General features: G+C 44.7%; 1 protein-coding gene across 1 annotated transcript in view; it reads right to left on the minus strand.

The window, feature by feature from the left end:
• Nucleotides 1–14,076, minus strand: part of GATAD2A (GATA zinc finger domain containing 2A) — a 127,115-nt gene that overhangs the window by 31,970 nt on the left and 81,069 nt on the right. Inside the window, 1 exon segment of the mRNA XM_087703186.1 lies at nt 10,794–11,071. Within this exon segment, the coding sequence (XP_087559312.1) occupies nt 10,794–11,071 (278 nt within the window).

The following is a 14,076-nucleotide window of genomic DNA, read 5'->3' on the forward strand; positions in this document are numbered from 1 at the left end:
TACGGCCTTACAGTGTCTTCCCATGGAGTGAACCAAGTCTTTTAGTTCTGCAGCTGTTAAAATGTGAAACCAGGATTGAATGATTGCTTCTATTAACTGGGTTTTATTGCTGGCTATATTTGGCTATAACTTTTCAAAGAATACAAGTAAGCGAACAAACTTTATTGCATTACATTCCTGGTTAAATTATCTTTCCATTGATAAATAATTTTATGGTACTACTCCAAAAAAGGTGGTATTATTAGCTGCCAAACCTCAAAAATACACCTTTCCCAAAAGGTTTCCACAATTTTGGCCACTACTGTATAACGTTGTAAAATGGGGCAAAACTCACTTAACAACTGTCTCACTTAGCCATGGAAACGTTGGGTTCAATTGTGATCGTAAGTCAAAGACTCCCTGTACCTACAAAGATCAGGATATTGCAAGCCATGGCAACCCTCTACGGAAGCCAAAGTTGGACTCTGAAGTAGTAGAACAGTGACTTTTCGAAGTTACAACAGCACTGAAAAAAGTGACTTATGGCCTTTTCTCACACTTATGACTGTTGCAGCACCCCATGGTCACCTGATTTAGACCGAGATGCTTGATGACTGGCTCGTATGTACATCCCGGGGTCATGTGATCCGCCTTTTGGCAGCCTTCTGATGAGCAAAAGTCAATGGGGAAGCCAGATTCACTTAACAACGGTGTTACTAATTTAAGAGCTACAGTGATTCACTTAACAAAGGTGGCGAGAAAAGTTGTAAAATGGGGCAAAACTCACTTAACAAATTCCTCACTCAAAATAACATTTGGGCTCAATTGTGGTTGCACGTTGAGGACCACCTCCACAGCTAGCCCTCATCTTAACAACCATTTGTTTAGTGATTGTCTGAAGTTATAACCCACTGAAAAAGTGGCTTATGACCATTTTTCACATGACTGTTGCAGCAGCCCTATGGTGAACGTAACCAAAATCCAGGCACTTGACCACTGGCATGTATGTATGACAACTGCACTGTTTCTGGGTGGGCGTGATCACCATTTGTAACCTTCCCAGCCAACTTCCAACAAGCAAAGTCATTGAGGAAGCTATATTAGGGGACACGGTGGCTCGGTGGCTAAGACGCTGAGCTTGTTGATCAGAAAGGTTGGCAATTTGGTGGTTTGAATCCCTATAGCACCACGTAACGGAGTGAGCTCCCGTTACTTGTTCCAGCTTCTGCCAACTGAGCAGTTCGAAAGCATGTAAAAATGCAAGTAGAAAAAGAGGAACCGTCTTTGGTGGGAAGGTAAAATAGCATTTGTTCCGTGCGCCTTCGGCAGTGAATCATGCCAGCCACCTGACCACGGAGACGTCTTCGGATGGCTTTGAAACGGAGATGAGCGTCTCCCCCTAGAGTCGGGAACGGCTAGCACACATGTGCTAGGGGAACCTTTACCTTTTAATATTCACGTAATGACCACAGGAGTCACTTAATCACTGCAGTGATTCACTTAACAGTTGCAAAAAGGCTCATAAATTGAAGCAATGCATTTAAAGTGACTGGCACTTCATTTTACAACCTTTTTTTAGCAACCCAAAGTTTGGGTTCGATTACGGCCATACATCGAGGACTACTGGTATGCAAAAACTTAGCTCTCTGGGCAAGAATCTACTGGAAAAGGTGAAGGAAAAAGGACAACCCTCAGCAAGGGTGATGGACCCCCTAGTGGTGATGGGAGGACCAAGTTAGGGACAGATCCTCATGGATAAAATCTGCGTATGTAATCGCTAAGAATGGAAATGGGCTTGATGATGCATTGTCAAGGAAAAATAGTGCTGTATTTTCCAGAGATATCTTATCAACCTTTTTGTCACAGATTTGCTCATTTTTTTTAGTAAAACAAAACAAAACGCCAATTTAGGGGTGGGGGAGGGGGGAAGGAGGCAGAAACACGATGCATATTTGAGTTTTACGCAAACAAAAAAGAATAGATATAACAACAAAGCAAGACTGTTTCAGCTCCCTGCATCTGTCGTTACTTTTAAGAATAGTTATGATATCCTTCCAAGCTATTTGCTATGGTTAATGCTGGAGCCTTTCAAACAAAAACAAGTGAAGAGGCATCACAGATCTCTCGCCTTTGACCCAGGAGAAAATTAGGGTGCATATGAATCCCCACTCTCTGCATCCTCAGCCGATTCCTTAACAACCAGCCGGAGGACAATGTGATAATTCTACGGAGTCCAGTTTGTGAAACTGAACTTGTGCTCTTTTAGCAAGACAGTTAAATGGACCCCCACATCTATATATAGAGATCTACCCCTGGCTACAAGAAGCCGAATAAAAAAAGGGGAAGGCTACAGAATCCATGGCCTATTCCTCCAAAAAAAAAAAAAAAAAAAGGGACCATCTGACTTGCGTCTGCTGGAAGACTAGAAGCATCATCCATGAATGCTTAGCTTGAGGGGTGGGTCTGCATTGTCTGGGGCCAGGTCTCAGCAAGATGTCCACTCGGATTCAGGGAGCAGCTGAACTGACGCTCCTCCTCCTTGCTGTTATTTTAATTTGCCTGACTCAAATCGCCAGAACAAAGAGTCGCAACGAAGCCCTGCCTCGCCACTTTGGAACGGAGAGTGACTTCCGGGCGTTACGAAGTGGCAAAACTAACTCCCATATCCTGGCACACATGCGAGACGCTCAGTTAGGATATGTGGATATGGAGTGAATTAAAATCTTGCACCAAGCTGGATGTTGCAACCAATATCTCATGCTAATTTAGCAACCTAACATGATAACCAGCTATATTGCATAATTTATGCTGGTTGTTTTTTTCTTCTTCTTCTTCTTCTTCTTCTGGGGAGGAGCCTCTGCAGAGCTGCCTATTTCCAATCACTAGAAAACTTTTTATCTTCATCCTCAGAGATTTTAGTACAGGGAAGCCTCGAGTTACAACGGGACGTTTGGTGACCGTCAAAGTAACAACGGCACTGAAAAAAAAGTGACTTATGGCCATTTTTCACACTTACGGCCATTGCAGCATCCCCATGGTCATGTGATCAAAATTCAGATGCTCAGCAAAGGGGTTTGTGTCTATGACAGTCGCCGTGTCCTGGAGTCATGTGACCAGCTTTTGCGCCCTTCTGACAAGCAAAGTCAATGGGGAAATCCAGATTCACTTAACGGCCATGTTACTAACTTAACAAAATGCATTGATTCACTCAACAACCGTGGCAAGAAAAGTTGTAAAATGGGGCAAAGTCACTTAAACCAATGTTTTACTTAGGAACACAAATTTGGGGCTAAGTTGTAACTCAACTCAAGGAGTAAACAATGCAAGGAGTCCTCGCTTACCAACTGCCTTGTGCAATCACAGTTTGAAGATATGTTGGTGCTAAAAAACAACTTTGCGACTAATCCTCACATTTATGACCATTGTGGAGTCCCATGATCATCATGTGCCTACTTCACACCCAACTTGCGACAAGCAAAGTTAATTACGGAAGGCAGAATTAAGAAGCTGTGGTTATATGTTTTTCCACTTAGTGATCAGATCATTTTGGTTAAAGACCTGAGCGGAAGCAAGGTAATATATCTGTCCTGCTCCCATGACTTTCCACTTTCATCTCCGTTTCAAAGCCGAAGAGCCAGCGCTGTCCAAAGATGTCTCTGTGGTCATGTGGCCGGCATGACTAAATGCCAAAGGCGCACGGAACGCTGTTACCTTCCCATCAAAGGTGGTCCCTATTTTTCTACTTGCATTTTTACCTGCTTTCGAACTGCTAGGTTGGCAGAAGCTGGGACAAGTAACAGGAGGTTCAAGGTTCATTTTATTTATATGCTGCCCTATTTCCGACGGGACTCAGGGCGGCGCACAAACCCAAAGGAGGGGAAGGGAAACACAAGAACTACAACAAAAAGTACAGGGAATTTAAAATAACCAACAGCTACACGATTCGAGAGGGGAAGGGAACTCATTGACCCCAGGTCTGCCGACACAGCCAGGTTTTAACCGCTTTTTGGAAGGCCTGGAGAGAGGTGAGGGTCTGAATCGCTGCGGGGAGCTCGTTCCAAAGGGCCGGAGCCGCCACAGAGAAGGCCCTCCCCCGGGTAGTAGCCAGATGACATTGGCTAGTAGATGGAACCCGGAGGAGGCCTAATCTGTGTGATCTAATGGGTCTTTGGGAGGTAATTGGCAGTTACGTGGTGCTAGGGATTCAAACCAGCAAACTGCCAACCTTTCTGATCAACAAGCTCAGCGTCTTAGCCACTGAGCCACCATGTCCCATAGTTATATGATTTTCCACTTAGTGACCAGATCATTTTGGTTAATGACCAAAGAGGAAGCAACGTCATAAATCTGTCTTGCTCCCATGACTTTCCACGTAGTAATTCTGGCTGGTAGAGAATTGCTGGTCCCAATTGTGGTTGCTAAGTAAGGTCTACGTGCATTAGCAACCCTTTCAAGCCAAACATGACGACAAAAAAAAAAAGAAAGAAAGAAAAAAAGATGGATATTGCTGAGTTACACCTCACCTCTGGCCATGGAAGCTAAGGTTGTTGGGAACTGTAGTTTAGCTACTTTTAGAACTATGGATTTTCCTTCTCTTGACCAGAATCTTAAGAGAAACAAGAGAAATAAGTGAGGCGGAGTGGTGGGGGAGGGAGAGAGAAAAAGACTCAAGTTGTTAAACCAGTAATACAAATAGCATTTTGCCTCTGAGATTTCATCAAATGGTGCCCACACAGTTTCAAATATATCTTGGCAACTTTCTCAAATAAAAGGTTATCAGGAAACTGAATTGTATGTTTAGCATCACCTTAGCAGCTCTTTCCGATAAGAGTGCAGGGTCCATTTTGCAACGCTTCCTTCTTGCCACCCTGGCTACCCAGAGGTTTTCAGAAAAAGAAAAGAATTAGGACTTGAAGGCAACAAATTCCCACAAACTGCTATGCAAAAGCTACCTGATCTCCACAGGGTGTTCCTCACATACACCAATAGTACACTGTACATTTTTACAATGTAAAACACCCACGGAAAATGTGGGTCACTTGGAAAACTTGTGAAAACTTTTCTACACACCCACCAGAACATCTGAGGAAAAATGTGAACGCCTCCCCTTCAAATAAACAAAAAGAGGAAGGAGATAACTTATTTGCAAACAGGAAGCAAAAAGGAAAAAAAAGAAAGAAAAGAAAACACCATTCTGCCATCCTTTCCTTCCTCCAAAAATCAGAGGCACATGCAGCACAAGGTAAAACTGTGCATAATGAAAAGTAGCTGGAGGGTGGGGTGGGATGATACAAACACACACACACACACACACACACACTATATATATATATATTTCTATCTATATGTGCTTCATCAGCATAACCTGCCTACCCAGAAGAACAGGTTGATCAACTATCCCCATTTTTAATTCCAATGGAATTATTTAAAATTCCGACTGTCAAACATGGACTGGCTAATGTGAGATATTTTAGAAGGCCTTTTTAGGGTAACAGACCTGAAGTGGCACAAACTCAGGTACGATTCATAAAACCGAGACCCCAAAAAGAGCTCACTGTCCCCCTCATCACTACAAAATCTGCATTGGCTCTTTTATCCTTAGGTTAAAATGTTGAAAGAAAAGCAGCTATACAGGTGGCCCTTCACACATATAGCCATTTATTTAGTGACCGTTCAAAGTTTATGGCATTGAAAAAAAGTGACTTATGTCCTGGTGTCCTCGCACCTACGACCGTTGCAGCATCTCCAGTCATGTGATCAAAATTCAGTATTTATTTACGACGGTTGCAATGCCCCAGGTTGATATGATCACCGTTTGCACCCTTCCCAGCTGGCTTCTGACAAAGGGGGAAGCCAGATTCATTTAAAGGATGCGTGATTCACTTTACAACTAGAGTTAATGACTGTGGCAAAAAGATGGTAAAATTGGGTGCGACCCACTTAACAACCACTTTGGTTAGCAATGGAAATGTCAAGCGCCTGGGAGATTAGAGCAGTTCAAATGAGTATATAAAGATTTGTGGCAAGCTTAAGCTCTCTACAAGAATCTGGCCAACTGACCATTAAGAGAAATGCAGGAAAGATAAGGCAGTTATTCAGGTTGGCTGGACTTAGATCTCTTACGGGTATGAAGGGACTTGTGACTTATGACATTTGGGCCCTTCCCTTGGACTCAGCCTGGTCATTTCCTACAGGAAATTATGAACCTAATTGTGGTCGTAAGTTGAGGATTATCATTAAGCTTTTTATAATTGGGCAGTAAAGGTTCCCCTCGCACATATGTGCTAGTCGTTCCCGACTCTAGGGATGGTGCTCATCTCTGTTTCAAAGCCGAAGAGCCAGTGCTGTCCGAAGACGTCTCCGTGGTCATGTGGTCATCATGACTAAATGTCGAAAGCGCACGGAACGCTGTTACCTTCCCACCAAAGGTGGCTCCTATTTTTCTACTTGCATTTTACATGCTTTCAAATGGCTAGGTTGGCAGAAGCTGGGACAAGAAACTGGAGCTCACTCCGCTAGGCGGCACTAGGGATTCAGACAGCCGACTTTTCTGATCGACAAGCTCAGCGTCTTAGCCACTGCGTCCCATTGGGCAGTACGGCCCCCCAAAAGCCCCCACTCTTTGGGCAACATTATATGTGAATAGATTATTAAGTAGAGGCCTATAGGACTGAGCACTGCTTAAGGGAATGCGCCTTTTGTATCTTGGAATCCCCACTTTAAATGTGCTGGGACTGCAGTTCGTTCGGTTCCCAGCCAGAATGGCTCCTTGCTCATTAGATTGCTGCGAAACACAGCCACAAGGTAAGTCCATCAAAAGTGTGATAGAAAAGCTGATGGTTGCAACATCCCTGCTAGAAACTGAAGTGTCAGCAGGTGCTGGCGTAAAGGGACAGGTAAAATTTAAAGTCCAGTGGGGACACTATCAAATGCCTTACCGTACGGGGGCCACTGTGGGCCTTTGTGACATGGTCAAGCCTAAGAGCAACCATAGAGGACAGTGGCCTACAAAGTCTGCAAACTTTTGGACCTCAGGTACCACTAAATTCACAATTTTAAATCCCACAGACCACTAATATGATCTGCCTAATGACCGGCTGGGTGGGCGTGGCTAAGTGATCATGTGACTGGGTGGGCATGGCCAACTTGATGTCACTCATGTTGAGGGGCACCTCGCCAGCCTCTACTCGTCCCACCCCTCCTTGCCTGCCTGCCCAGGATCCTAGGGGCCCCAACAGGAAAAAATTGTTGGAGCTAAGCAGCCACCATGAGAAAGAGTTGGCAAAGCAGCTGGCTCAGTTTAATTTGGATCTGACCGAGGAGGTTCAGCGGAAGCACCTCACTGAGGACTACGAGCATAGGCGTTCCAAGCAGAGGGAAGACCTGTGGGAATGCAAGGCCAGGTACTGGCCCTGGAGGCTCACTGGGCTGAGATGGTCAGCCCGTTCTAAGCCATGATGCAGTCCCACTGGAATGATGCCCTCCGGCTGTTCGCCACCAGCGGCACTTCCCTCCAGCCTTCGTCCAAAGCCCTGCACCAGGAGGCTGAAGCAGAGCCCAAATGGGAATTTCTACCCCCCTCTGACCCGTAAAAAAGACCCAGAAGGGGGAGGGAGACTCTCTGCAGCAACACAAACTTTCATTGCACGTATCCAGCCCAGGGGCCGTAGTTTGAGGACGCCTGATTTAGTGCAATATAAAAAATGCAAATAATTTTTCTGCGGACCACCAAAAATTTCTCGCAGACCACCAGCAAGTGATCCATGGATCAGCAGTTGGTGACTGGCGAGCTACATCAATTTATTTACACTCTTCATAGTCTTTCAGAGTTAGAATGAATTGCTATTTTTTTTAAACCCCAAATATCTTTGGCTTTCCTTTGCTTTGCTTGATGAAAAAATTGCCCACCAACCAGGGGTGGGACCGGCTTCAGCTACTGCTGGTTCGCTCAGGGACGTGCTAGATGCGCGCTATGTGGACATGTGCAGTACAAAAACAAGATGGCAGCGCCTACGGTGCCACCGAGACAACTGGTTTGGGGCGTGGCAGGCCCAGTTAGTACCTATTCGGCCGAAACGGTAAGAACCAGTAGGAACCTACCTCTGCCACCAACAACTGTCCAAACAATATAGGCGTCCCCAATACTCAGTATTACTTTAGAAATAGATGTTTTTGTTTCTGAATGGCTAAAAGTGCGCTCTATCTATCTATCTATCTATCTATCTATCTATCTATCTATCTATCTATCTATTCAATTGAAACTCTCTCACCCCTCCCCAAAATACAGGTAGTCCTCGAATTACAACGGTTCATTTAATGACTGTTCAAAATTACAATGGCATTGAAACGAGTGACTTATGACCGTTTTTCATACTTACGACCATTGCAACATCCCCTCAGTCACGTGATCATTATTTACATGCTTGGCAACTGACTCATATTTATGAAGGTTGCAGTGTCCCAGGGTCATGTGATTACCATTTGCGACTTTTTAACAAGCAAATTCAACCCAGTTTCATTCCACAACCATGTTAATAATGTAACAACCACAGCGATTCACTTAACAACTGTGGCAAGAAAGGTCGTAAAATGAGGCAAAACTCACTTACCAAATGTCTCATTTAGCCACAGAAATTTTGGGCTCACTTGTGGTCATAAATCGAGGACTACATATATTATTTTATTCTCAGTGCATTCAGTGGAATTTCTCACTGTGTTTGTCAGTGTTCTATTAATTAACTAATTAATCTTCATTTAAATTCCATTGTTTTTCCAAGGAATTCAAGACACCATTTCCTCCTAAACTATCATAGTCAGTTTGTCTTCAAGATTTCTGCCAGAGTTTAGGGTCCAAATCACTCAAGCAAGTTGGAATCAAGTGTTACTTGGCTCTCTGGGTAAGTCCATTTTACAAATCTTTTTGTTATTTTACACCAAATTGTAAATCTCCAATCCACAGTGATGCTATATAGAGAGCCACTTTGGCCTAATGGTTAAAGCAAGTCTGGAAAGTAGGAAACTGTCAATTCTAGTCTGGCTTAGGCATGAGGAAGAAAGATTAGTTGCCAGTAGTTGAAGTATTTATAAAAACAATAAAGATATGATTGATTGATTAAATAAAAAGTATTATGTATCCCTCTCGGCTCTGAGCAATATACAGGTAGTCCTTGATGTACGACCACAATTAAGCTCAAATTTTCTGCTAAAGTAGTCGGTTGTTAAGTGAGCTTTGCCCCATTTTAAGACTTTTCTTGCCACAATTAAATGAATCATTGCAGTTGTTAAATTAGTAACACGGTTTTTAAGTGAATCTGGCTTCCCCATTGACTTTGCTTGTCAGAAGGTGGCAAAAGGTGATTCCAGGACACTGCAACCGTCATAACTATGAACCAGTAGCCAAGCGTCTTGAATTTGTGAAAAAACACTGAAAAAAGTTATGTCTGGTCCTTGCACTTATGACTGTAACAGCAACCCCATGGTTATGTGGTCAAAATTTGGGTGCTTGGTAACTGGCATATATTTATGATGGTTGCAGTGAGCTGGGATAACATGATTGGAATTTGAGCCCTTCCAGGCTGGCTTCTGACAAGTCAATGGAGGGGAAGCCAGATTTGCTTAATGACCATGTGATTCACTTAACGGCAATGTTTCGCTTAAAAACTATGGCAAAAAAAGTTTTTAAAATTTGGTACGATTCGGTTAACAACCCTCTTGTTAGTAACGGAATACTGGTTCCGAACTGTGGTTGTAAGTTGAGGACTACCTGTAACTCCTAAAACGAGCAGGCTTATCATGCAATGGTACCCAGATAATGCACAAATTAATTGGGGGAGGATGAGGCGAGGAAGAGATTGGCAACTGCAACTGTTCAGGGTGATTAAATACAAATAATATTTCCTTATTGCTTGATTTATTTACTATTTACTACTTGAATTATTTACTAATGCTATTACTATTTCCCCCCTATTTTATCAAAGAATCCTAGGTAGAAACAATCTCATTGGGTAGGGTTTTGCAGGCTAATTTATAATTAGATATTTGGGAGACCAAGGCCAGCACTTTGGTGAGAACAAGTAGTCAGAAACTCGAAGGAAACTTTCTGGGTGCAACAGAGGTGGGGAACTATGGACCCTTTATGACTTGTGGACTTCAACTCCTGGCTGGCTCAGGAATTCTGGGAGTTGTAGTCTGCAAAGTCATAAAGGGCCCGTAGTTTTCCACTCCTTGAGTACAAGAACAATATCCAATCCTGTTTGATCCCCCAGCTTCTGAAATGCCAAAGCAAACCGGGTCTGTAGTTCCACTATGAGGCAATTGGAATCAGCAAATAGCCATCAGAAGTCCTCCTGCCCAACCCCTCTTCCAGAAGGCTCCTTCAGGTCCCCTTTCAACTCGGCTTGGCAGGCCACTTCAATCTTTCGTTTCTCCAGATACGCCCCAGTCCTCATTCATTTCTCCCCAGGGTTTCCCAACACAGGAGCCCATGTGCTTGGTTAACTGCCTAAGCAAAAGCAGTTGAATCAACAGCAGTTCCAGAAGAAATGCTGTTGGGAAAAAACAACCCTAAAGAATTGGGATTGTTAAAACTCAATAGCGGAGCAAATATTAAACCAATCTAGTTTTAAAAAAAGATGATGATGTGGCAAGGAGTTCCACCGATACCATGGTGAACCAGATGTTCCCTTCAATTTCCTGTTTTTTTATTTCTACTATATGCCAGAACATTTTCTGTTCCCTCCCCCTCAAATATACCTGGACAAGTGAATGAGAGGCATGTCCACTTGCTTCCTAAAGCTCATTTTATGACTGCTTACCTTTTTGAGGTGCTCATATCCACCGGCTCATCTCCCGTCTGAACTTCCACTCTGATGGTTGCTTTCATCTCCCCTCCTTTTAATAATCCTTGGACTTTACTAGATCCAGAGTCAGTCTTTAGCTTAAGGTCCCCCCCTTCGGAGTTGCCCTCGGGGCCCCCCAAAAGCCCTTTGTCCATTTTCATTTTTTTACAGTCCACGTCGTTTTGGGTGACTTCCCGTTCAAGTGCTCGCTTCTGGCTTCGTGTCCTGCAAGCTTCCTCCGTCATTATGGTGCTCTGGAAGAGGAGCACAAAGAGGTGGTGGAGGAGGGGAGGGAGAGAGAAAAAGAGAAAGAGAGGGAGAGGAGAGAGAATGAGAATATGTTCACTACACCAACCAGGTGCCATATATACGGCAAATCAAGTGGTTCAGCTCCGATCCTATACTCACACTCCCCATCCCCCATCACATCCTGGAGTGGAAATCAAATAATCAAAAGCCAAGACTGGAGGGTGTTTTTTTTTGGGGGGGGGGCGAACAGGTGCAAGTATGCCTAACTTCCCATAGGAAATCCAGAGCATTTCCTTCTGACAATGCAGCCTCCTTTTCTTATCGTTTTAGATACCCGGTTTTCTTTTAAAGTTTTATTTCTAGTGAAGTGTTCCAGAGTTCTGCGAAAAAAAGTCCCTGCTATTTAAGGAGGTCGGAGGGGGGCGGCTCCCTAACCCCCCCCCCCAATACCCGGCTGCCCCATCAACTCTTCCTGGCTAAAAAGGAGAAACTTTTAAGCTGATGCTGAAAATAAGGCACTTGATTCGGCCAACCTCCTTAAAAACCAGGAGCTGGGTAAACTCTTCCCATCCCAACCCTTTAAGTCTGTTCTGAAAGTGCTCCGGATCCTTGGGAATTCAGGTGGGAATTGGGGGGGTGGGGGGAGGTTTTGAAGGGAAAGGGGCTTAAAAAAGTTTTGTTTGGAGGAGGGAACATGCACTGGAGGGAGAGAGAGAGAGAGGCCTGCTTCTGACCAAGCCTCCCCCAGCCCTACCTGCAAGGAGCACACATATCTGATGGGGGTGGGGGGAGGAGAGCTGAGTCAGTTTGTGATCCCATGACATCACTGGATCTACACATGACCCTTTCCCAGGATTCAGTCGGGAGACACAAAGCACTTTCCAGAAAACCGGTCTGAACTGGTTCCAGACAACAAGCGAAGTGTCGTTAACCCTAGCGGAGGCACCATCTTGCAGTGCTGGCGTGTGTGTGCGCGGCTGCGGCATCTGCCGCAGCTGGCATTCCACAACAGAAGTCCCGGGGACCATCCCCTCCGCTCCTCTTAAAGGGGCAGCGCGCTTTGACACCAGCGCAGCAGCCATGGCTGCCGGGACACCACTTTGCCAGGGAAAGCCACTTTGTGTGGGGGAGGGGGATCTTTTTTTTTTTAAAGAATTTTTTTTAAAAAAGTAAGCCAAAAAGGGAAAAGAAGATCCAATTCAGAATGAGAAGGAGGGAAGGGGGCAGAGGAAAGAGGAAGGGAGCAGATAGACATTGTTTTGGGGGTGGGGTGTGTGTGAATAGTTGGCAAAGGCAGTGCAACTTTCTCAATGCAACTACACGAGAAAAACTAGAGAAAGTTGTAAGAGAGGGAGGAGGAAAAAAAAGCCTTGGGAAGTAAAAGAGGACATTTCTGGAGAAAAAAACTTCCAAAACGAAGAAGCCAAGTGGCTTTTTACTATCAAGGCATTTCAGTTTTGAGTTTTCACTCCATGATAGTCCTCGCTCTCTTCAAATTCTCCATATCCCCCCCCCCCCCACAAAAAAAACCACACCTCACCATAAGACTAACAACCTGCTGAAACAAAATCATTATTTTCTTTTCCGATCTGTAACAATTCAGCAAAAGCATCCTGAGGGGAATCTCGGTTTGGAGCGAACGTATTTTGAGGGGCTTTTGAAGGTTTCAGGCTGTAACACCCTGGGAAATACAGAAAGTCTCTTTGTCCATTGACGATTGGACTCTCTGAGGAGAAATATGTGAGGAGAACTGACATTTCTTTAATTTAACCATCGTATGGCCACAAGAGTCTTGGGTTAGTTAGCGTGGTCCTGCTTCACCAGAAGGGATATTGTACTGCTTTTTAGTTTGCAACTGCTATACACGGATCCCGTAGCCTCTCAGATTATGTGTGACACATGTGGCAGAAGTCAGATAAATATGTCTGTTAGGAATTGGTTCCAGTTGTTAGTTCCCACCTGCCCTCCTCTCTGGCCATTTGTCTGCAGAGCTCAAGCTTGTCAAAATTGACTGGCACCTGGTTTCAGACAGGTGCGGGGTTCTTCCCCAAATGTTTCCAGAAATGAAAGACCTGTATACAGCACCAGTCAAAGAGGCCTGTGAAAATATTTACAGACCCCTCGCATCCTGGACATAAATTGTTTCAACTTCTACCCATAAAAACGATGCTATAGAGCAGTGATGGCGAACGTTTTTCTGCTCGGGTGCCAAAAGGGCGCGCATGTGTAGCCACACCCATAATGCATTTCCCTCTCCCCACGCATGCACGCACCCCCCCCCCATGTTCCCCCCTGCGCATGTTCCCATGCCATGAAAGGCTTTAAAGGTTCTATCCAACACCCCAAATTGGACCCAGCAAGAAAATGGCAACCAACGCAGCTTGTGCCAACAGCATTGTTGATGTGCCACTCTAGGGATCTACATCGCTATATTCTGTACCAATTGTAGCTTCCAAATACGGTACTTTTCAAGGGTAGAGCCGGCTGCAGTAATCTGAACAAGGGATGATGAGAGCTTGAGCGCCTGAGCACAGGGTCTATTTCTTCATACTCCCGCCAACACTCTGCCCCAATTGTATTTCTAAGACTATCTTGATTTAATAGGTTCCCCCCTCGCTCATATGTGCTCGTCGTTCCTGACTCTAGGGGGCGGTGCTCATCTCCGTTTCAAAGCCAAAGAACAAGCGCTGTTCAAAGACGTCTCCGTGGTCATGTGGCTGGCATAACTAAATGCCTCAGGGGCACGGAACACTGTTATCTTCCCACCAAAGGGGTCCCTATTTTTCTCCTTGTATTTTTACATGATTTTGAACTGCTAGGTTGGCAGAAACTGGGACAAGTAACAAGAGCTCATTCCATTACCTGGCGCTAAGGGATTCGAACCACCGAACTGGCGACCTTTCTGATCGACAAGCTCAGCGTCTTAGCCACTGAGCCACGGCGTCCCTTCCCTCCCTGATTTTTAAAAAAATGCTATAAAGCAGCAACCTTTCTGGCTGTGGACCAGCAG

Source organism: Thamnophis sirtalis, unplaced genomic scaffold, assembly GCF_051295495.1.
Source record: "Thamnophis sirtalis isolate CommonGarterSnake01/CBP01778 unplaced genomic scaffold, rThaSir2_p1.2 scaffold_1, whole genome shotgun sequence".
Lineage (NCBI taxonomy): Eukaryota > Metazoa > Chordata > Lepidosauria > Squamata > Natricidae > Thamnophis > Thamnophis sirtalis.